Below are 24,875 nucleotides of genomic sequence, written 5' to 3' on the forward strand. Positions count from 1 at the left end.
TTCAGAGAAGGGCACCCATCTGCCCAGGATCACACAGCTAGAAAGCAGTGCGACTGGATTCAAATGCGTGCTCTCTACCACCGAGTGACTCTGATTCCCACAGGGCTGTTCGGGCTTCTATCTATTCTTCTTACAGGACATTTTTGGAGCATCCAATAGAGACAAATGCTAGACGGATCTTGGATTTTACCCAGGAAGACAGTATTAATAATTTCCACAATATTCAGTGTTTAAGTTCAAGGAGGAGAGTGCCGGTTATGGGAGATCACCCCTGTGTCCTTGTGCCAGGGCAGTGGTTCTGCACTTTTGCTGCACATTGGAATCAGCAGGCTGCATCCTTGATCAGTCAAATCGGGATTTCTGGGGCTGGGACTCAGGCAGCAGGAATTTTTTAAGTGCTGTGGGTGGGACCACTGTCCTAGAGAGTTGGCCTCTGTGTCTGCTGAGGGTGTTAGGATAATAATGCTTATGAACAGTGCTCAGGCGTTCAGGTAGAAGCTTAAGCAGCCAGGAACACTGTGATTCTCATGTTAGAGACCCCACGACTGTCTCAGCAGCTGAGTCCTGGGGGGCTCTGCAGTTATTTAAACACAGGAAAACTATAAATGAAACCCAAGAATTGATATTAACCAGAAAGGAAAGGCTTAAGCAAAAAAGCTAAAAGATAATTTTTGTTAAATAATGAACACTCATAAAACAGCAGTGAAATGGTATTAAAATGTCTGTGATTACTTATTTCTCAGCATTCATCTGATAACTTAAGCAGCATGAAGCAATAGTTGCACTTAAAAAAAATGACAAGAAAATAGCTATTCATTTAGTCGACAGAGAAGGTTCATCTCCTTTTTAAGATCGCTAGTATCATTGGGGCGCCCCCGGGTGAGTGTCCACACAGGCCTCTTTATGCGGAGCTGGCGGGCAGAGCTGCTGTGCTCAGAGTTCCTGGAAGTGGAAGGAGTCTGGGAGGGCACTGTGCCCTGCTCCCCACTGGACCAACGAGGTCCGAGGCTGCATACTGCTGCGTGGTGGCTGCGAGTTTGGGCACTTTCCGAAGGAGGACCCATGTTCCTAGGCTGGGGACAGTGTGGAGAGAATGAAACACTAGCTGGGGACAGGTCCCATGCTCTTCTGGCTTTGCATTCTCAGGGCTGGACCCATCTGAAGACAGGCTGGGGGTCCTGCCAGAAGCTGTTTCGTCTCTCCTCCTGCTCAGCCCCATTTTCTTCCTGCAGGGAAGGCACGGGGACTGGGTTATGCCAGAGGAGTCAAGCAGGGCCACAGACAGAAGAGAGATGTGTCTCCTGCCCTCTGCCTATTGCACCGTATTCCATAAAGAATGAACACATTTTGTACTGTTTGTATATTGCTAATACTATGGCGTTCCAGGCACTGGCAGGCTGCAGAGAGGGCGGTGCTGTCATCTGTCCGCCAGAATCCACCCAGAGACGGCCTCGCGGGTCAGGATCTCGGAGCTTCCATTCAGAAGGGTTAGCAGTACCCACCTGCCACGTGCTCTACACAGTGCTGTGAAAAGGAAACTAAAGGGCAAAAACGAAAGAAATCCACAGGTACAAAATTCCAGGGCTTTATGGAGTCACTTGGCAATAATGTATACTGTATAGCATCACACAGTTGTGTCTCCCTGTGTGTCCATCCCTTGCCAACTCTGCTTTCTCTGATCCACACACAACGGGCCCCAGGTTCTTCCCCTATGTGCCTGGCGGAAGCTCATAGGTGGTTGTTCTTGGAGAGGTAGGCGATGAGGGCAACAGCCACACCCACGTAGATGCCAGTTCCGATTGTGATGGAGAGCACAGCCAGGAAGAGGGCCCTCCTGGAGCTGGTGCTGGCCTGGTGGAAGTCCCCCTTGGCCACGGCTTTGTTGGTCTGCAGAGTTGGAGAGGAAGGAGGGAGAGGAGAAAGGAAGTCAAGACGAGCATGTCGGAACAAATGAAGTGGGTGTGGGACTCCTCTCTGGCTCCCTTCTAACCTTGGGTTTAACCGACTCCGGAGAGAGAAGCCTTACCCAGGGGTGCTCCCAGTGATGGCAGCAGTTCTCTGACTGGCAAGGAAGGAATGGGAGGCCTTATTGCTGCTCCTCCACACGGCAAGGCAAAGCTTAAACAAAAGGGAAAAAAAAGCCCCAGGGAATACCCATGGCCAGCAGTAACCCAGCTGCATACCACCAATGTGGTCCTGGGTTTTGGGCACCGGTATGGGAGGGATAGGATAGATATTACACCTCTGGTGCCTTCCTTTCTACCCAAGAATGACATTTTATTTCATTTGAATAACACGATTTTCTTTTTCCTTTTTTGTGAGGAAGATTGGCCCTGAGCTAACATCTGTTTCCAATATATTTTTTTTTTTTGCTTGAGGAAGATTGTTGCTGGGCTAATATCTGTGCCAGTCTTCCTCTATTTCACATTGGATGCCACCACAGCATGGCTTGATGTGTGCCAGGTCCGCACCTGGGATCTGAACCTGTGAACTCTGGGCTGCTGAACTTAACCACTATGTCACCAGGCTGGCCCCCACAATTTTCTAAAGTATGTTTGCACTTCCCTCATTTAGTCTTTACAACATAGCAGGGGTGTGGGGAAGGGAATTGTAGTTTGCATTGCCTGTGAGGAGACTGTGCCATAAGATCATTAAGTCAATTGCAGGATACTTGAGACTTTACCCTTGAGCTGGTGGCCGTGGAATCATGCATTCCTTGACCATCTCCCTCCCTTGCCATAGCTGGGAGATTCATCCACCAATAAAATAGTTTTATGTTAAGACCAATACCTCCACTTCTGGTCACTTAACTACGTAATGAGGTGTTGGTTTGATAAGATTCACATTTCATGAGGTCGATAGGAAAATGGGGCTTTTGCATGTTCTATCTGATTTGGTATTTTGTGGCAGACCCCATAGACCCATCCCCAGCCCCTTCCTTAGCTGTCCTACTCCACAAGCAAGAGTAGAAGCTCAACACCAGGAGTCTGGGGACCCTTACGTGACTCAGCTGTAACCATCACGGAGGAACGACTTGAGTAAAACGGCTCATCTGGCAAATGAGGGTGGAGGCTACCACGGCATGGAGGCCCCCGGAGTGTCATGTGACACCGAGGAGGGCTATCCTCCAGCCAGCGGGGGATTCTTCATGGTCAGGGCAAAGGCAGAGGCCACTGCCCTGTAGTATGTCCTAACTCAGTCTCATGATCCACCTCTGGAAACCAGATCCTCGCCGGATCCTGCCTCCATGTGTCATCAGTGCTATTCGCGCATTTTGTAGGAAGGTATGGCAGCTGGCATATTGTTTACTCAGATTAAAAAACACCAATGCCTTCGCAATGGACCACAAGGGTCAGGCTCAGAGACAACTCGTGAAATGAACTGCCATCCTCTGCAGTCCTGACCTTGACCTGATGAACTCTGGAACTCTGTGTTGGGTTGAGATCTGCCGTGTGGCCCCCCTCTCTTTTCCCTAACTTCCGGCTCTTGAAGGCCAGTTTTTATGTCTTCCTCCCCCATTTTTTTGGCTTGGAAGTGAGCTTGGGCGCTCACTGTGTACAATTTTTGATGAAGCAGAGCTAAGGGAATGCAAAATAGGAAGCCTCCTAGGACAACAGTAATTAATGAAGTCTTAATTAGCTGCGTTTCATTTTATGTAGCAGCACTCCCAAACACTCCCATGTCCTACGACACAATTCACGGTAATGGTCCTTCCTCGGCCAGGGAGCTATCCTCCGTTAGGATGGGGCCTTGCTACTCTCTCTGCCAATATCACCACCCTCCTCCAGTCTGCCCTGGGCTCTGCTGCAGGAGAGGATGCAGGGATACAGAGAGGCAGGCAGGCGCTCACACTCCCTCACGTGATCCCAGCCCCCTGCAGGGGCTCCTGTGTCCAGACTGACCTCTCTCCCCAGAGCTCATGCATCTCAGTCACGACGTCTGGACATAGCCTTCCCCGCTCAGCTTTAAGCTCCAGAGGCAAGCCCACATCCCCTTTGTCCACGGGGTCTCCGGGAGCCTGGGCCCATGCCGGTGCCCTGGGGGGATGGTAGGAACTCACCAAACATTTGAGGAAGGACCAGGTGAGTGGCCTCTGCGAGATGAGCTCCTTTCAAATGCTCCCAGTGGCATTGGCCCCGGGAGCACACGCCTGGCTTTTCTGGTGGCCTTTGTGAAGGAGGCATGGCACTGGGCGGCCTTGACCTAAGCTGTGGCCAAACTCCACACCCTCCCCTCCTGCGGGTTCTGAGCAGACCCAGCACCAGTGCTCTCATCCCCCGGAGCCCCATGTGTCTCCCTGGGAATCACGCTTGCTCATCTGCTCTCATTATTCATAATTCAAGCTGGGGGACCTTGGCGTGTGTTTTGTTTGGTTCTAGGATGACTGTTCCAACAAGACGCCCAGGAAGTGTGTTGTGTTCGAGACATTATCAGTTGAGATGTGTCAGAAACAGCAAACAGATACAGCCGCGTTCACAGGCAGGCAGCTTGTCTGCAACGCTGCTCAGAGTCCGCATCTCGTAGAAGCCACCATGAAGCAGCGATGCCATTTACATTCCACAGACTGGACACCCCAAAGGTGACCCCTGACTTCCACTCTTTGTTTCAGAAAATGGATCACTGTGGCTACAAAACAGCGGGCTCATTCCTTTGAGAGGAAATGTTTCCACCCTGACAACTTCTGGACTAAAGCTCCACGCTCTTTGATGTGTTTTCTTGCTATGCCTGAGGGCAGAGGTTCTTGCCCTGGGTCCGTGGGTCTATGAACCCCTGATGCTGAAGGCAAGCCTGTGTGTGCACGTGCGTTTTTATGAGAAGAGGGTCAGCCATGTTCACTGGATTCTCAAAGCAGCCATGTTCCCGGCTGCCCCACCTGCTGCCTTGGGGGAGGGAAGGAGGAGAGGAGGAACAAGGGGACAGAGCCAACCCAGCACCTCCTGGTAGGGGCAGGGGGACATTGCAGGTGCTTCCTGGCTGGGGTGAGCAGATGCTGTCTGCTTGCCCTCATGGCAAATCTAGTCTCATCTACGCTTGGTCTGTGCATGCAGCTCGTGGGGTGTAAGTGAGCACTCAGTAGCTATGCCGAGGAGCCCGAGCCAGGGCGGCCTGTGGTCTGATCCCCACCGCCTGCGTCACGCCAGATGCTGTGTAGCAGAAGTTCTCAGACCTAGTGCACATTTGAGCTTTGAAGACTCCTGAGGCCCAAGCCACAGCCCGGGCTGGGACAGTCGAAGTTCTGGGCTGCAACTCGGGCTTCCTGGCCCATCAAGCTCCCAGGTGACTCCAGTGTGCAGGCAGGGTTGACACCAGGGTTGCCAACTGTCTTGGTTTGCCCAGGACCCAGGGGATTCTTGGGACTCAGGACTATCAGTGCTAAAATTCGGACAGTTCAGGCAAATCAGGTGTAGACCTGTGACTTGCCAGGGAGGAAGCCCTAGCACTGGTCTCATGGAGAGGGTCTGTGACTCGGGTCTTCCCGACAGCCAGGATCACCCTTCACGTCAGCAGGCCTGAGGAGAGGGGAAGAAGCTGGGAGAGCTGGAGGTCAGGGAGGTGGACGCAGCTTCCTGGGGGGTGTGTCCACCAATGTGCGTGCTGTGTTTCCTGATGGCCTGCCCCATGGGTGTGCAAAGCACTGCTCTGACCCCTGCAGGTGGATGTGCACTTCACACAGGAAGTCACAGACAGCAGGAAGGGGAGCCTCCCAGACCCTGGGCTCGCATGGTTTTGCTTTTAGCCTGTGGGGTGTAATTTCCATTTCCCTCGTGACTGCTGAATGGCCCCCAGGAGTTTATAATGTGCTGGCACTTTACCTCCTGGTGGCCTCCTTTCCAGCAGAGCATCGGCTAACTCCTGCTGGTATGTGGTCAGGTTCCCTGCAGGTGGGGCCAGCCTTGAGCTTAGTCTGGCCTCCTGGGAAAATGTCTCCAGCTCTGGGCGGTGAGCCAGCCACAGGAAACGGAAGCCCTAATCCCACTCTTGCACTTTGTTCTGAGACATGCAAATCACCTGTTTACAGCGTCCTGGGCTTGTGGAGAGGCCCCTGCCTCCTGCCTTGCCCACACCTCTCCCACTGGCTCTAAATGCGGCCCTAGCCGGTCCTTCTGCAGGCAGACCTCTCACAGCGCCCCTGCAGGGCCTGCCACGGTTCCCTTCTGACCCAGAGTCCTGCACCTGTCCTGCCTTGGCTCCTCCCACAGCCTGTGTCAGGCCACCAAACCCTTCCCTCTGAGGGGTCAAAGGTGTGCCGAGCCCCGGCTTCACTGGGGACTGTGTGAGATGACTTCAGATCAAATGCGCCACTGGCTTCAGAAGGTGAAGAGGGAGTCTGAGGCTCAGTGTACCCTCTGTGCAGGGGGCCCCACGAGTGGCTGTGAGGCGAATGAGGCCCATGGGAAGCCTCAGCACGACCTGGCACAAGGCAGGTGCGGCCAGTGGGCCCCGGACCGCCTGCTGCCCGGTGCCTCCGGACCCACGCCCGCCCTCGTCTGCCAGCCTGGGCAGCCCCGTGGGACCCGGGGGAGGGGGCCGGCGCCCACCTGTGAGCACGCGCCCAGCCGTGGCGGGGCAGCTCTGATGCTCCCTCGTGCCCCCTCCAGCTGGGTAAGTAACCCCTCCTCAGAGGAGCCAGGGGGCTGAGCCGGCCGGCCCAAGTGGCTCCCGCACATTGTACACACTTGCCTGGGCTGTGGACGGCTGCCGCCTGGACCAGCCCCAAGGACGACCCTCTGCAGCTCAGCTGCAGACTCCTGGTCACCAGTGAGAGGCTGGCTGGCGTCCGGGGCACCCAACCCAGGCAGCCTGCTCGCTCCTGGTGGGTGTGTTCATCATCCGTTGCTGAGAAACCAGCATCCCCAACTTTGTGGCTTAAAACAAGAGTAAGCACTTCTATCCCTCCCAGTTTCCAAGGGTCAGGAATCTGGGAGCTGCTCAGTGGGGTGGCTCTGACTTGACCTCAGAGGAGCTTGGGCTGCAGTCATCTCCACATCCTCACCGCATCGTAGCTGAGGGCAGCCCTGGCCAGGGGGCGGGGTAGGTGTGGGATGGGTCCCACCTGCTCACAGCACCCACTGCTGGAAGCTCCCAGCTCCTTCCTCATGGCCCTGATGGCCTCCGCTCGGCCCAGAGAGTCCCCTGGGAGACAGGTGGCCTGTTTGTGCGGGATCCCCTTCAGGAAAGCGCAGCTGTGGCTCAGGCCGGTGCCCACGGGGCCTGCTCCTACTTGCACAGTGAATGTAGATCCTATGAAAACATAGATGCTCGCCCGGGACGGCGCAGTCCAGGCTCCTCCTGCTGGAGCAGAATTAAATCAGAGGCCTCCCTTAGGGAAGTGACAAGTTTGGGTTGCAGGGACTAGGCTAAGAGGCTGTGCGGCTCCTGCTCTGGATGCAGGTTGCCCACAGGCAACTTTCTCTCAGTGCTGCCTCTGTCATCCTTTAAGGCAGAACCGTGAGGACCACTGTGCTGGATGAAAGGGAGGGTGACAGTGTGTGGCACGAGCCAGCCCCTTTGACCCAGCCAGCAAACAGCCGCTCCCATTCTTGCCACTGAGGCGTAAGGGCCAGTCGCCTGCTCCCCCTCGGCTGGAAACCTTCTCCCTTGCGGCTGATTTCTCCTTCCCTGCCTTTTGCCTTCAGGTCATAAGTGAAGTTTTGTACTTTCTTTTTTGGATTATTTTACTCAGAAAACAGAGTGCAGGTGGCTGGCTGGCTAGGGCCTGAGCAGCAGCCAGCTGCACCTTCTGTGTGCCAGTGGGGGCTCAGTGGGACCTGGAGATCCCTGATTTCCACCCTGGAGGAGGCTGCCTGGAGGAAGTCGCAGGGGAGGGAGAGAAGCTTCAAACACCTGGGCGGTAAGCAGCCAGGGGACTGAAGGGCAGAAGCCGCTGCGGCTCCAGAAGGTACACTGGGCACAGGGCTCGGACACAGCCCCAGCTGGGACCTGTCCTTGAGACCCCGACCACGGAGCGCCTGAGCTCCCGCGCAGCCCAGTGAAACATCAAATGTGCACACTGGTTCTTCAGTTAAATAACTACTCTCACTTACCTGCTGTAAAGATACACAGCAGACCTAACGTTTACAATGGAAGAGCAAAAGCATAACATCCTACTGAGGCTCGTGAAAACACCTGCCTTCCTCTCCCTTGAGCCAAGTGCTCCTTACACTGAGGAAATAAAATCCTATAAACAGAGAATGTGCAACCAGCACAAACGTGCTTTGGATAAAATCACCACCACCAGAAGTGTGATCCACAGGACAAAAGCATGCGGTCAGTTACCATGTCACTGCCGGTCATGTCTCTTGAGGCTGGGACAGCTACTCCGTCATGCCACCATGCCAGGGGAACATGCAATCAAAAGGCAGAAAGCTTCTGATACATATTTCAAGCTTATTTTGCTCAGCTTTCAGGAAGAGGAATGATCAGTTTGCAGAGGAATGAAGTCAAGTTTACGTTCTTCAGGTGTGATATTTTAATGCTTTCGCTGCATTTACCCTCCAACAATTCTCTCTGTTGGTGGTGACAGAACCCACCGACTGGTACCGTTTAGGGGGACAATTTCATCTGCAGGGACTTGCTCCTTCCCGTGGTCTCTGACCAGATTCTAGGCTTTCTTCTGGTGCTCCCCAGAGCGTCCAGGGCCTGCCTGCGGGGGTCGACCCACTTTCCACTGTGTCACCCTTCTGGCTGCCTGCCCACGGCCCCAGGTTTATCTAGGAGATGCACCTGGCCCTCGCTGGCATGCTGAAGCCCATGTCCTTATTGTTCACTTGTTTCCTTCCTTCCTTCTTTTGCTCACTCACAACAGCCAGAAGTTCCACGCTAGGCCCCATCACAAGAGACACGGCACAGGAGGATGATGACACAGCTGCGCAACAGTGTTTGTCAATTTTCAATACGAAAGAGCAGAAACGTATTATACATCTGAAGCCCTGTGCCCCATGGAGGGGCCCAAGGGCCTAGTGTTTGGAGGGCTGCAAGGCACGTGGGGCCACTCCAGCAGGGGTGGTAGGTGTTTACCTCTCACTTTAGGCCCAGTGAGAGCAGCTTCGATGGGACACTGGGGGTCTGTATGTGTGTCCTCTGCACAGAGGGCAGAAGGCAGATGACCAGTTCCTGCCTGGAGAATCTAAAAGGTGGAGGGGGGCTGGCCAGCAGCTCCAGGGGCAGAGCCAAGAGGAGTACTGCTCTGCAGGGCAGGCCAGGCACCCCCATGGGTCAGGGAAAGGAGACATGGATGTTTCCCGGGACCACACTTGGGCTGCCTGGGGACAGTCTTAGGTCCTGCCCAATGAAGCCCAGCTGAAGGGCAAGCAGACCTCCACAGAAAATGCTGATGGAAGACGCGGGGCAAACTGTAGTGGATGATGCAGAACAAGTCGGGGGTCTGCAGAGAACCCATCAACACGCCCCGATGAGAAAGAGAGCTGCACACACTCCCCAGGCCCAGAGAGCATGTGGCCTTGTGCGACAATCTCAGTTCAGCAAGACTTTTCTGTCTCCTGCGTGTCCGTGCTCACCACGCCTCACTCCCAAGTGGCAGACACCAAGGTTGGCAAACTGAGGGGAGGGGAGCAGGAGAGAGGAGACCACCCCGCCTCTGCAGGCAGCAGGCCACGTCCTCAAGGAGCGGTGCTGCAGACTAGCCCCACAATGGCTCAGATGGAAGACGCAGTACCGTGTTGTGGGGACCCGGGAGAACCAAATTCCCGCCCAGTCCTGGTGGGAATATGAGTTCCTGTCACTGCCTGGGGACTCTCAGTACTTCTTACAGCTGAACGGGAAGATACGTGAACACCAGCTCCATTCCTCGTAAATACTCAACAGAAAAGATTCCTGTGTTCAGCAAAGGACATCTACAAGAACGTTTACAGCAATATTAAACATCAAAACCCCAAAATGAAGCCTACCCAAATGTCCAACAACAATAAAAAGTATAAATAATAATGGTACCCAATAATGGTAATGAAATAAATCTCAGAAATATGATGTTGAACAAGAGAACCTGGACACAAGATTCTATTTACATAAAGCGCAAAACAGACCAAAGTCATCTATGCTGTTGGCAGAGGAGTCGGGTCAGAAAATACCTTTAGGAAGGGTCAGTCACTGGAGGAAAGTATAATTGAGAAAAATCTACTCTTACACCCGAAGATAATTCTAGAAATGATTCTACCAAAAATTAACTGCACAGATAAGAACTATCCATAAAGGACAGAGAAACTCATTTTATGAAACTAGTAAAGTCTTGATATCAACATCAGAGAAGGAAAGTAGGAGAAAAGGAAATGAGATGCTAATTTCACCTGTAAACATAGATGCGAATGAGCTTCCTCAAGCAAAGGTGCCCTGCTTTCCTGCCACACTGCTCTCTGCCTTTGTATCAGCAGCAGCCTTTTCATCCTCAGGCATCCCCATTTTAACCCCTAATCTTCCAGGGAGACTGACATGCCCCCTACTGCTGGAAAGGCCGTTGGGGGCCCTTGAGGGCTCCATCCCAGGGCTGACTACCCTCTGCGCACCTGGACCTGCCTCTCTCCCTCCACGTGGGCGCATCACCCAGCAGGGGCTGCGTGGCTCAGCGCCGGGACATTCTCTAAAGGAATCATGGCAGAGCAGAGTGCAATGGCCGTCAGCCTTTTCTCCCACATTGCCGAGTGCAACATGCTTTGGTCAGAAACATTTCCACTGTGTGCAGGAACCCCTTGAAGGCATCTCCTTGGCTGATAGCTACTGGTCTTACACAGAGTCTGCAAGCTGATAAGGACAATATAAATCAGGCGTGTCCAAAAAGGACGAGTTTATACCCTTGGCTCCTTGCTCTGGAAGGTGCAGCCTTTGTGCCTCTGCTCAACGCCCGGCAGGGCTTGGTGATCCAAGTCTGGGCGTGATGCAATGCTCTGAATGACAGAGGGACAGCGATTTGCTGCTCCTCAGGGAATCCAGGAGACGAGGGGAGAAAGGAGCCAGGAAAATGGCCAGAAGCTGGAAGAGGGACTGTCTGGGGGGTGCTGTGCAGCAGAGCTTTCTGCAATGATGGAGGCGTTTTATGTCTGTGCTGTCTGTCCAGCATGGTGGCCTAATGGCTGCTGAGCACTTGGAATGTGGCTAGTGTCACTGTGGAACTGAATTTTAATATTATCTAATTTTAATTAATTTAAATGTAAATAGCCAAACACGGCTGGGGGCCACTATCTTGGCAGCACAGATCCAGGAGAAAACATGGCAGAAGATCCTACAGGGAGGAGGAGTGAGGGAGAACCCCCCCTGTGGTGGGGTGAACCAAAACAAGGCAAAGTGCCTAACAGGCAAGTTCCAGGTGTCTGCCAGGCGGCCCACTGCAGGGCGTTCCCTGGGCCCCTAACTTGCAGGGATTCATCTGTGAATTTATTTCACCTCCCAACCTCCCCACCCCACCAGTTTGGCTTAATGTCAGGTGGAGATGGGAACACAGCTGCCACATGAAGGAAACCGGGGTGCCTCCGGGAGAAGGGAAAGCCCCTGAAGTCTTCAGATAACTCGGGGGGGCCTTTCACTTCCATGGCGCGTAGCACGAGCACACCTACCTGGACCTTGGGCCCACAGGCCGCCCTCACGTTTGGAATCTCCCATGGGGAGATGCACTGGCCCTAATTCTCAGTGATGCTGTGGCTCGGGCCTCTATGCTGAGCCCCATGCCCCGCTAGGTGACTACCGGCCCCTTCTTGAGACTACCGGGAGACGTTCCGAAGGACACACACTCTGGTCGTCTCAGACGGCCATGAAACTTGGCCAGCCTTTCTCTTAGCTCTGGATTGAGTTTTCTGCAGCTTTTGCCAAAATCTTTATTTCCTCTGGTTGGAAAATACCCACTTTTGTTTGAGGTTCTGGAACAATGATGATTTTCTCTGCGAGATAGCCCTGCTGCTCTGTTTTTCTTACAATCGCTGATTTTTGGGGTTAGAGCCAGTGAGGGCAGACATTTCCACATTCCACACACCCACAGACACACGCACTGCTCCACTCTTGTGTAGGAGCCGGGTCCAGGCCAGCTGCGGGGCCGCAGCAGAAAATGCCAGTGCTGGACGCCAGCCTCCAAGATTGTGACTGGCTCCTGAAGACACTTGCTGCCTCCAGAACCATCCCTCCGGAAATGTAAAGCCCTTTGGGTACTTTATGGCTCATTTTTCCTCCAGTACCAATACCTGTCTGGCTGGATTACATTTCTTTGCATTATTGCAAAAGTTATTTCCATTTATTACTGTCTGTCGTTCGCTATGCACTGACAAGGTACTCAGAGCTGTCCTTGAAAAAGAGGCAGACGCAGCGTAGCATTCGGAGCGGGACGGCAGGCGGCGGGGCACAAGGGGGAAGCTCTTGGAGGCAGGTGGTCTCACAGCCACACATGCACACGCACCGTCGCTGCCTCACACGCAGTTAGTTCCAGGTGCACTTTTATGACCCCTCCCCCTCCTTTAAGCAACTCTTCTATTCTAAGCCGTTTAAAAAATATAAATCTTCTGTTAGTTAGGTCTGAAGGGCGGAAAGGAGGCCAATTATGAAACAAACGTACCAACTCTGGGTCAAACCTGACTCAAACTCCGGGTCACTGCCACATGGCCATGTGGGTGCTGGCCCAAGGCTGGCCCCTTGCAGAGGCCCTCCCACCTGTCCTGGGTCTGGATCGCTGCCCTCAGGGCAGGGCACTTCCTCCGCAGAGGCCTGAGCGTGGCTCATCAAGGGCGCATCTTCTGGGGGCCTCTTTCATGGTGAACACAACTGTAACAACACAAATGTTAAGGGAAGGCAAGGCCAATGTGCCGGGCCCGCGAGGGACACGAGCGCTACTGTTCTCTCTCCATTCTCCAAGGGAGGAGCCCCCACACCCTCGAGGCCAGTCAGCTGGTGAGAGGCTTTCCCAGGGGGTCTTCCTCCCTGCTGCCTGGCCTCGAGCGTTTCACGCCCTTTAGGGCCCCTGGCCGCAGCCAGAGAGAGGCCTGCCTTGGTTTCCTCACACACTCGGGTTGTTTGCCGTGAGAGGAAGGCTGGGAGCCCGGGACGCCTCTGGCGAGGGCATACGGAACCACAGAGGAATCCAAAGAAAGATGGGAGCCCCTGGGGAAGGGTGAAGAGGTGTCTTCCACTCAGCCTGCTCCTGCTGCCCTCCGACGCCACCCCTACTCCTACCCCTACCCAGGCCAGTGGCTCAGGCTCCAGCAATGCCCACCCCCAGCCAGCAGTTGGAACGCCCAGAGCCTGCCCCCAGCCAGTAGTCCCTACACCCCTAGCCCACCCCCTGCTCTTTCCCGGGTGCCGCCCCACACCCGCTCCTCTTCTCTTCTAGGTGTCACGGGCGCTCAAAATGCAGGCTTTTACAGAATAATAATGATCATAAGATCTTAAGAAATTCTAGTATTAAATTGGAATTAGAGACAAAATCAGAAGGATTGAAAATTGCCGGCTTCTCCAATTCCAATGTGAGGAGCTGTAAACGGCCATACATTTGTGTATTGGCTTTCCTTGTATCTTTCCTTCTTTTTAAAAATTTGCTTATATGTACGCACATATGTGTGTGTGTATATATGTGTGTGTGTATATATATAAACCAAGTATAACATTCATAGAGAAAATGCACAATTCATAAATTCATAACTGCACAGCTTGGTGAATTTTCACATGCACACACCAAGTAACCAGCATTAGGAGCAAGAACAGAACTGTCTCACCACCTGGAAAGCTTCTCTGCCCCCTTGCTGTCACCCTCCCCCAGCAAGGACCACTGTCCTGATTGGCAGCAGCCTGGATCAGCTTTGCTGGCTTTGGAACTTCCCATAACAGGCCCTATGGCACAGACACTCGTGGGTCTGGCCTCCTTCGCTCTCCCTGAGAGGCACCCCTGTGGCCTGTAGTTATGGATCACTTAGTCCCCAGCGTCCTCCTGTGTGAACATACTGTGATTCATTTGTCCATTCTCCTGTGCAAAAGCACTTGGGAAGTTTCCACTTTGGGGCTATTAGGAATCGGGCTGCCGTGAACACCCTATTTTTTTCTTTTTTATGAGCATATATAATTATTTCTGTTGGGTGTACAGCTAGGAGTAGAATTGTTGATAATAGGGAATGCACATGTTCAGTTTGTAAAATAGTTTTTATAATATGAACACAGCATTTTATAAAATACATGGTTTAAAAGGTTTATAAAATAAAACATCAGCAGTGATGTCACCAGGACTTCTCTACCTCTGAGGCCTTTCCCAGAGATGCGTTTTGATTTTTTTACTGGATCTATCTGGTATTTACTAATTTCTTAAAAGGTCATAATTTTTTGGTTTCTTAATCAGCTTGTCAGTTATTTATCACTGGCCAACTACTGTGGTAGATGAAAAGTTGCTTTTTCACACATCCTCTGTCCCTGTCCACCCTGCCCCCGCCCGCAATGTCATCTCTTCCCTTCCCCCATCCTCCTAATGTGGTCATCACAGCATTTCATGAACTCATTGTCTGACGATGTACATTCTCTCCCCTGCTAAGCCAAGTGCACTGGTCTTGTTCCTTTTCTCCTGGCCTCAATTACTATAGCTTCTCATCTGCTGCATGGACTTACTTTTTCTTTACCACACTCACCAATAGCCTTTCAATACCATTTTTCACCATAGGACAAAACATATCAGCTAACCTATCAATTCCTTCCTATTTTCCTGGAGCCCACACTCCTGGGGTCCTCTGTCCTCTCCTCCGATTGATTGCTCCTTGATGCCACCCTTTTGACCTCATCTTGGGAATTCTTTCAGCTTCTCTTCTGTGTTGCAGTTTTTGTTTCTTGGATCTCAGGTCTTTTCTCAGGAAGACTTATTCCAGCAGCACCTGCTCCTCAACCCCCTGGGAACTACAGTGCCTGGGTGGTCTGCTTTCGAGACCTTGTGCGTCTGTAAATGACCATATTCTACCCCAACACTTGACTGATAGTTTGGCTAGGTGTAGAATTCCGTATTGGAAATCATTTTTCCTTGGATTTCTGAAGACATTGCCCCATCCTCCTCCTACTTCCAATTCTGTGAATATGTCTAGCATCATCCTTATACCTTGTTCACTGCTGTAACCTGTTTCTTCTTTCTAGAAGCTTTTAGGGAATCTTTTTTTTTTTATTTATTTGTTTATTTTCGGATGTACATCACAATATATTTCAAATTCTGTGTAGATTACATCATGTTCACCACCTGAAAACTGATTATAGTGCATCCCCTCACATGTGAGCCTAATCACCCCTTTTGCCCTCCCCCCTCCCCCCTTGCCCCATGGTAACCACCAATCCAATCTCCAATGCTATGTGTTGTTTTTTTTTTTTTGTCGTTTTTATCTTCTACTTACGAGTGAGATCACATGGTATTTGACTTTCTCCCTCTGACTTATTTCACTCAGCATAACACCCTCAAGGTCCATCCATGTTGTCACAAATGGCCGGATTTCGTCATTTCTTATGGCTGAGTAGTATTCCATCGTGTGTAAATACCACATCTTCCTTATCCATTCGTAGGGAACCTTCTTTATCCCCGGTGTTCTGAAACATCAAATTTGTCTTGAGGCTCAGTCTCTGAATTAATCCTTCAATTGTCTCCTCCGTTTTGTGTACTACTCTCCACCTCTTGCCCTTCGTTACACTTTATGGGAGATTTCTTCAACTGTCTTCAAGCCTTCCATGGCATTTTATTTGGTTATTATATTATTTCATTTCCAAGAGTTCTTTTTCTTTCCTCACTGATGCTTTTTCACAACTTTCTGTTTTTGTTTCAGAAAATTAATTTAATTCCTTGTCTCTTTGGAAATATTGCATAGATTTTTTTGAAATATATTTTTCTTCTTCCTGCATTGTCTCCTCTCCAAGTCCCTCCTCCAGCCCTCACTCACATGTGCAGGTCTTACTTCTTTAGATAGGAGGCCTTCTCAAGGGTCAGGCAATCACTGGCTGCGATTTAACATTTAAGAGCACCAAAAGGCCAATTAGATGCTATGCATGCATATAGGGAGCTGATTGACTAATGAAATTTCCTACAGTGTTGATCAGTCAGCAAGATGGCTTTTTTATGCTTCTGCAAAACAGCATCTGTCAGTGTTTTCTTTGGGAACTATTATAGGTCGAACTGTGTCCACATCCCCTAATTCATATGTTGATGTCCTAACCCCTACTTAGTACCTCAGAATGTGACTGTATTTAGAGATAGTGTCTTTAAAGAAGTAAATAAGTTTAAACAGGGTCCTTAGGCTAGGACCTAATCCAGTGTGACTGGTGTCGTTATAAGATGACACAGACACACACAGAGGGAAGACCATGTGAGGACACAGGAGAAGGTGGTCATCTACAAGCCAAGGGGCGAGGCCTCAAGAGAAACTGGCCCTGCAGGCACTGACCTTGGCCTTCTGGCCTCCAGAGCTGTGAGGGATAAATGTCTGTCTTTCGAGACCCCAGTCTTGCATCATTGCAGCCCTAGCAGACTAACACAGGACATTCAGTTTCTCCTGGGACAAAACGTCTAACCTCCTGCTTGGTGGGTAAGGCGCTCTAGGCACTGGGTGGTGGAAGGGGAGCGGGGTCTCACTGTTCACTATCTTGTGGTTTTTAAGCTGGTGTCTCACTCCTACCCATTTTTGAACCTCGTGTTGTCAAGGCTGGAGAATCCTGATGAATTTCATTGAAGAACGCACATTTGGTCTCCCCTGGGACGAGGAAATGCCTGTGCTAAGCTGTGGAGGGAGAGACAGGACTGCGCACTTCAACTACTGCTTATAACAGCTCCACAAAAAGTCTCACTGTTGTCAGGTTTATGCCTTCTTCACATCGTGCCTGGTACCTGGAACTTCCAATTCCTGCGTATTCCTGGTAACTATAGAGTGAGCTGACTGCATTCACTCTCTTGTGAATCCAGTTCCCAGATTCCTGTTGGCGTTTTCATTGAAGGCACTGAGATCCGGCTTCCTCCACATTTCACAATTGCCACAGCTCCGTCTACGGTGTGAGCTCCTCCACTGGGCTGTTTCCCCTTGTCTCCTCCTTGTTCTGACCCTGCCCATCACCATGGTAACCTACCGTTCCAAAGGGACATCAGAAGAGGTTTCTGATTAACTTTGATCCTGAGGCCTGGTCCAGCCCTCAGCTGGTTCCTGGTTGGCTGGAACTCCATCTTCCAAAATGGTCTGGCACTTTTGTTTCCTGTTGCTCCATGTCCAGTCTCTTTTCCTTCATGGTTTTACAATTTTTGTTTTTTTTTAGGAAGATTAGCCCTGAGCTAACATCTGCCGCCAATCCTCCTCTTTTTGCTGAGGAAGACTGGCCCTGAGCTAACATCTGCCACCAATCCTCCTCTTTTTGCTGAGGAAGACTGGCCCTGAGCTAACATCTGCCACCAATCCTCCTCTTTTTGCTGAGGAAGACTGGCCCTGAGCTAACATCCATGCCCATCTTCCTCTTCTTTATATGTGGGATGCCTGCCACAGCATGGCCTGACAAGTGGTGCCATGTCCGCACCTGGGATCCGAACCGGCAAATCCCGGGCCACCGAAGCAGAATGAGTGCACTTAATCGCTGTACCACCGGGCCGGCCCCTATTCCTTTGTTCTTAATGTCGTTTCCTGTTAGGCTGGATTTTCCAGAAGCTGACCCTGAGACAAGGGCAAACGGGCAAGCTGTTTATTTGGAGGTGATCCCAGGAAGTGCCAGTGGGAGAGTATAGAAGTGAGACAGAGAAGCACAGACGTCAGTGCAGACAGTTAACGAGCGGGCGGCTGCTGTGGGAAACGGGCTCGCTCCTGCCACAGACACCCTGAGGAGGGTTCAGAGAGGCACGGATTTGGGATTCCCAAAGAAACTGCTGAACTTACTGGAATTAGAGCCAACCGGGAACTGGCAGAGGACTGGACCAGGTCCCAGGACCAGATTCAGTCAGAAACCTCTTCTGATGCCTCTTTCGACTGGCAGGTTACTGTGGAGATGGGAGGGGTCAGAACGAGGAGCAGACACGGGGAAACAGCCCAGTGAAGGAGCTCACACAAGTTTTGTGAACATTTCTCAGTAATGCCGCCTAGGACACGAGGTGGACCCTGGTAACTGAAAACTAAATGTAAGAGAGTTCCCAGCAGGAGAATTTAACTTTGAGCAGAGGCTAGGGATCAGGTCTCTTTGATCTCACCACTCACTTACCTGAGGGGAGGAGCCCCAAGTCCTTCATTCTTTCCGCTTCCCAGAATCTGCCTGTTCCCCCATCTCTCACCTGCTTCCTGGCTGCAGCCTGAGGACTGGGTTACTCTGTCCATGCTTCATTCTTCACTGAGGACTTCTCTGTAGGGGGTGGTGACTCTTCTAATTATTTATTGCTGTGTATAAACTACCCCCAAACTTAGCGATTTGGACAACAAACATTTTATTACATCTCGTGATTTTTGTGGCTCAGGAATTCAGATCAGACCAGTTGGGTGATTCTTCTAGTCTACATGGCATTACCTGGGATCACTTGGTGGAGGGTCCGATGAGGCTTCAGTCACACCTGGCATCTTGGTGGACGGCTCATGACAGGCCTCTTCAGCATGGCGGTCACCAGGTAGTTGGTGTTCTTTCGTGGCAGCTCAGGGCTCTGGGTGAATATTCCAAGACACCCAGGAGGAAGCTACAAGTTTCCTATTACCAGCTACAGAAGACCCAGAATATCCCTTTTGCTGTGCTCTGCTGGTAACAAGTGAGTCACTGGGGTCAGCCCCTATTCAAGGGGAGGGGAAGTGGCTGGGAGGCACATCAAAGGATGTGTGGCCACCTATAACCTACTGAAATGACAACCGCTCTCCCCCAGCGACTCTCTGACTCTCCCCTTTCACCTGGCTGCCCCAGAAGTACAGGCTTTGCCTATGAAGAAGTGTCCCTATTTCCCTATTTATTGGACTTGCAATTTGCGCTGCAGAGTAAATTTCCTTTGCTTTAAATGCATGTCAGGATAACTCCACCACATGCCTTTTCTGATTTTGTCATGAGCTTTGTTCATGGGTGCTCCTTTTGCATCCTTTGCCACTCCTGTAGCAGGGTTGCCTGCTTGCAACCTTAAGAAATTTAGATGGGCTCTTTGTGGGGCAAGTTTACACTGATTAACTCATAGTCTCTTGCTCCATCAGGCTCTCTTTTATCCCAAGAGATTTATCTGTGACATTTTTGTGGCTTTTACCTACAACTAGTGCAGCCTGTGGCCATGGTCCCAAGATGATATTTGGGGCATGGCCCTGGTGGGTGTCGATGCTTACAGTTGGCCTCTCTGCAGGGAAGCAAGACAGGTAAATTCAAGAGCATTGGCCTTTGGAGTAAACATATGTGAACAAATACAAAGAAGCTGAAGCGATTAGGAAACATTAATAAAAAATAAAAACATGAATAAAAGGACAAGAAATGGATCATCACTGCATGGTGCAACGGCAAGTCAGGCAGCCCACTGGCCTTGGTGGCTGGAGGAGATTTAAGGGGACAAGATGTACTGCAGCTTTAGGGAACACATATTTGTTTTCATATGAAATAGGCAACTTAAATATATACCACAAAACAACTGCAGTTGACAACAGCACCCCAGAAGGACTCTAATCCCAGCTGGGTAGGTTGGCATTTTGAATTCTGAGATTCAGTGCTTACTGTGAATAGCAGGACTCTTTCCTCACCTGGAGAATTTGTACAACATACAGGGGTGAATCTTGTATATTTCAAATACAAGGGAAAAGGATGGAAATGATGCTTCCCCAAGATATTTGTTTCATTTGGCTCCGTGGCACTGTCCATGGACCTAACAGAGCCAGTGATGATGCCATGTCGCATCGGATGACACCCAAATGCAGGAGACTATATTGGAGACACACAATTAGACACTGCCTTTTGTGGACTGAGGATGGACAGTCAAGTATGGCCAGAGGACACAGCACAAATTGGATACACTGTTTATTTCTAGTGCAGCTGGCAAACTTGCATCTTTCTGTTTATGAATGTGTTATCTCCTGGAAGGAAGGGCAGCATTCTGCTTGTACGCATGCTACTTTCTGGCTGGTTCACTGTTCATAAGATCACTTTCACAACAACCTTGGGGACTGGTAAGGATGACATGTCATAGATGAGAAATGGGGGCTGAGAAAGATGCACGGGCACAGCCAGTAAAGGTTCCGGAGTGGAACTTGCTTCTCTCAATCACACCCAGCGCCCCTTCTCTTCTGCATGCTACCGTCTTCTGGTTTAGTGGCAACTCTGACCATGAGGCCCCACTGACATGACAGAGGTGCATTTGGTGGCCCTTCCACGCCCACAAGATCCCCAACTACTGTCTATCTGTTGTCACAGAACACGTCAAAGGTGACTGTATACCACAGGGAGGGATGATGACCTATTTTTGAATTGTGGTCATGTTTGCATTATCTATTCTAATTGTTTCCTGTTTCAAAGAAAGTCTTCTGCCTTTGCTATTGTCATGGTGTTTATCCATGAAAGGCAGTGTGTCCTGCATTCCAGCAAGATGGCAAACTGCTGACGTGGGCGATCCCTCTTGGGAAGAGCCAGAGTCATGCAGCCCAAGGGTAATTCACTTTAGGAGCCAGGTCTGGGGCTGTGGCCGGCTTCTAGTGCCTCTGAGGGGAGAGAGGACATGGCGTTTGGCCAGGGGAGGACCTGTGCACAAAATCCATAGCCTCAAAGAGTGTCCTGCCTATGAAAGGGGCTAGAGGCTTCTCCCCTGGGCTTGAGAAACCAGCGGCTAAGCTTTGTGTCTATTCTGGACCTGAGCACACAGTCGAAACCTCAGGGCCAGGCTGATCATAGGTGTGGGCCCTGAATTTACATGTACGCACAGTGGGAAAAGTCTCCTGCTAGGAAATTGAAATATAAATGGATTCAGGGCTTAAGCCACAGGAAATACGAAGATGCTCTTTATGGAAAATGACAGTTTCACAAGCTAGAGCTCATGGGTTTAGAGCACAAAAATAACGCAATTAATCCTAGCTCTGGATGTAACTGCAATAGAAAATTATAAACTGCATGACGGGGACAAACACACACGAGAGGGTGGTCGACAGATAGATCACTCAAAACAGAACTATTACTTCCAGAATTAAATTATTTCTAAATAATTCATTTTTAATCTCTTTAAGATCATTGTAGAACTTTACAATAATCTCAAAGAGATTTAGATAATTGAAATAATTAAAGTGATTAAGAAAGAACAGAAATCCACAGTGAAAGAACTAGAGACCATATTACAAAAATTTAAAAATCCAAACTTGGAAAATCCACAGCTAGAACTTTTAGAACGGAAAAGTATAGACTACCTGTCATTAAAAAAAAAGAATTATGGGTCAGAGAGCAGACTGACTAGATGCAACTGGAGAGAGAATCTGAGTGCTGGAAGGTGGATCCATGGAATCAAGTGGGTAAGCACAGGAAGCTACAGAGACAGAGAGACACTCAGCACGCAGAAAGCAAGGTCGAACACGCAGCCACTGGGAATTCCAGAGGAGAGAATGAGGAGAGAATGGGGTACTGGCAATAGTCAAAGTGGTGATGGCTAGGAATTGTTCAAGCTGAAAACAGAGATGTGTTTTCAGATGGAAGTAGTTCACTGAGTTCTGGGCAGAATAACTAAAACTGAATACACATGAAGACACATCGTGGTGGAACTGCAGAGCAGGGACTGGGAAAATCAACAAAAGGCTTAGGTCTAGCCCTCCACGTCCCCATTTTACTGTTCACCCTTGGCCATCTCATTAATATCCATAGCTTCCATTACCACTGATACATAACTCCCCACTAGACGCACATATACAACTTGGTATCTTTACCTCCATTTATCAAAGGTAACTTCAACTCAGTGCCCAACCTTGTCATCATCCTGCTGCCACTGCTCCCCTCAACCACCAGTGTCACCAGGCCCAGTCTTTCTCATTACCCACTTACCTAGTCATCATCTCTCAGGATTCTAAGTTTTGGCTAAAAGCCCTGAATCTACATTTCCCTTTGTTTCCTGCTATCCACTTTGTGTAAGCCACAGTCTTCTATTCCCTGTCCTTTACTCTGGCAAGTTGGGAAGAGGAATGGAGAACATCTTAAAAATACACATCTCAGGCTTTCCCACCCACATTCCCTTCCCTCTTCTTAAAACAGCCCCTCAGAAGCTTCCCATCGTTAAAGGGTCCTAAGTCCTGCAGGGTCTGGTCCTTTCTGCCTCTCTGTCCTGTTCTCTCCTGTCCAGCCTCACTGGTCACTTTTCCCTGTGCTCCACCCTCAGCCTGCAGGACCCCTGCCCCAATCCGCAAGAGGACATCACCTGATGGTGCTCAAGTCCTGAGTCCCCAGGGAAAGCTTCCCTGACCCTGGTTGGTCACGCTCCTCTGCACCATGCTTTCACGGAACCGTGACCCTTCAATTCAGGCACTTATGGCATCAATGTTCAGCTCCCCACTAGACTATATGCCTCGAGGGGACAGAGGCTGCCGTCTTGCCCACCTTTTTATCTTTAGCACTTAACACAGCACCTTGCATTCGGATGACACGAAACAACATTCATTTAACAAAGGAAGGATTTTCACAGGTTCTTATTTTGCAGTTATAGCCAAAACACGAGTGAATCGGTGCCTTTTCCAACAGGAATCCAAACACCATACTGACTTGTGAACACAGCGACGATGTGTCCCACAGACACCGGCCTCCACCAGCTGTTAGCATCATAATGTTTTCTGTTGGAATGGAGTCTGGCTCTGGTGGCGTGGCCTCTCTGTTGCTGCCCTCAGCTTGCACACTTCTCTCTAACATTCTGCTCTCGCTCTTTTGATGGCTTGTCTCGCAAAGAGCTGGATCTGAACTTTCTAAAATTGTTATGCATCTGCTGCCAACGAGTAGCCTGTGCAGGTCCTTGTTTGGGGCTCACTCCTGGACGTTTGGCCTCTTCCTGGGGGAACTCGTGGCCTTCTGGGTGGCTGCAGAGTCTGCTGGCTGGGGGTGTACACCCCCTATTCTACTTCCTTCCTTGGAAACAGTCGTTTCCCATGGTTTATATCCCGAATGAAAAAGAGCATTTCCCTTTAGAAACTGGGTTCCAGCTGGATCTGCTGTCACAGCTGGGATTATGTTCTGAAATGTGTCCAGGCGTCTGCCGCTCGCAGAGTCCTCAAGAGCAGCCATTTGACGAGCGTCCTGGTATTTCAACTCGAACTAAAAAGTGCCTCTTCTTTCCCACAAATGGCTGCTGGGCCACAGCCCCTGTGCCACCCTTTGAGGCACACACCATGACCCTTCCCAAGGGCAGCGTTTGCCTCGAAGAGGATGTTTCTAGAATATTGCTTTTCCTTCCCTATCTAGAGAAAGCCTGACACTGAGGCCTGATTGGCTGCCATATATTTGCACAACGGAGATTCCCCTTTATTCTGATGCAGGGGTTGCCCCATTGCCACTCAGATGAATGGATTTCAAACTACGGAGACGGCACTACCGTTCACTCTGCCTGCGCGTGCACAAACTCCTCCACTTTGGCCCCTGGGCCTCTGATTGGGAGCAGAGTGCAAAATCACAAGTAGGCCTATGTCAACTTCTTTATTACACCTTCTAACAAAATGCCAACTGTCAGGTGCAAGCTAATGAGAAGCTGCTTGTTTGGAATGAATTCAAAAGCAAAGGCAGGAAATGTCCTTTTACTGAATTCAAAAGAATAAGAGAAATTAAAAGGTCCCCCACTCCCTACAGCAGTGATGTGAAACCCCCCGTGCACACAGGCAGGGCTGCTGTCGTGTTCTGGAGTGTGCACATGGTTCCTGGTCTGTCCGTGGGCCCTCCCAGCATTGGAGGGGCCGTATAGCTTCCTCAGAATTGCATTTGGACATGCCTTGGGGCTTCAAAATGAGATGCCGGACTTGACAGGGCAGATGTGTATTCTGACATCAAATTTGCCTGGAGAAGATCTCAGATGTGGACGTGTGAGATTCCTGGAGGCCAAGGTGGATGGAAGCAGCCTTGTGAGTGACAAGGTTACCTTCTAGGACTGATCCCCAGGTAAGCCATGAGCTTGGCTTCTATCCAGGGGGCCTCGATTCCTGCAAGCCACTGTCGGAGGAAAAAGCCTGTTCCCTGCAGCTGGTCAGTACCAGGAGCTCACTACAGCCTACCGGGTCGGGGAGGGCAGAACCAGGCTCTGAATAATATTTCGGTTCCCAGGACTGTTGAGATGGTATCACATGAAGACTTGCCGAGCACTTTGAGCCCTATGAATATAAGACAAATTCAGTGGTAGCCATACGTACTGGTGGGATGAGGTCTCCCTCGCCCAGCCGCCGTATCTCTCAGTCCGAGTGCAGGCCTGCATCTTGTGGGTCGAACGAGCAGCAAGACCATCTACCAGTCCAGCGAGGGGATCCGCTAGAGCCTGCTCAAGGCCGAGAGCTCACCTCTCTCCCTCTCACTTTCTTCCCTCCTCTCTCATCTCCCCCTCCATCTCTCTGGAGCCCTGTGCTGGTATTCCTTGCTGAGCTGTTTCAGTGGCAGCCACGGCCGCAGGAACAGACAGCTCTGATTTAGCCATGCACACCTTAACTGGCAGCTTGGGAAAGCTGGCTAATGGTTGGAAAGCCAGCCCTTTGGTCTGCTCATGTTGTGTTTTGGGTAAATGGGCTGACATCCTATTCAGATACTCTACATCCAACAGGCTGCAGATGCTTTCAAGTGAAATACTAATCACAACTGTAATGAACAAGCGTGTCAGAGGCAGGGGGCTTCCTCATTCTAACGGGAGGCTCCGTCCACCAACCAGGAGAAAGCAGCCGACACAGCATTATCTGTCTGGCTACAGTCGGACCCCAGGCAACACAATCCTACCTTTAATTTCTCTAATGTTTCCTTCTCAAAGTGCCTCC

General features: G+C 50.7%; 1 protein-coding gene across 8 annotated transcripts in view; it reads right to left on the reverse strand.

The window, feature by feature from the left end:
• SYNDIG1 (synapse differentiation inducing 1) overlaps positions 1-24,875 on the reverse strand; it is a 205,023-nt gene that overhangs the window by 15,770 nt on the left and 164,378 nt on the right. For 5 of the 8 annotated variants that reach the window (XM_070588961.1, XM_070588960.1, XM_070588962.1 and 2 more), the window contains one exon: positions 709-1,887. The exons of the other annotated variants lie outside the window; for them this stretch is intronic. In XM_070588961.1, coding sequence (XP_070445062.1) covers positions 1,729-1,887 — 159 coding nt within the window. In that variant the 3' untranslated portion in view covers positions 709-1,728. Of the gene's footprint in view, positions 1-708; positions 1,888-24,875 lie in introns of those variants that run through there. 8 annotated transcript variants of the gene reach the window in all.

Source organism: Equus przewalskii, chromosome 21 (assembly GCF_037783145.1).
Source record: "Equus przewalskii isolate Varuska chromosome 21, EquPr2, whole genome shotgun sequence".
NCBI lineage: Eukaryota > Metazoa > Chordata > Mammalia > Perissodactyla > Equidae > Equus > Equus przewalskii.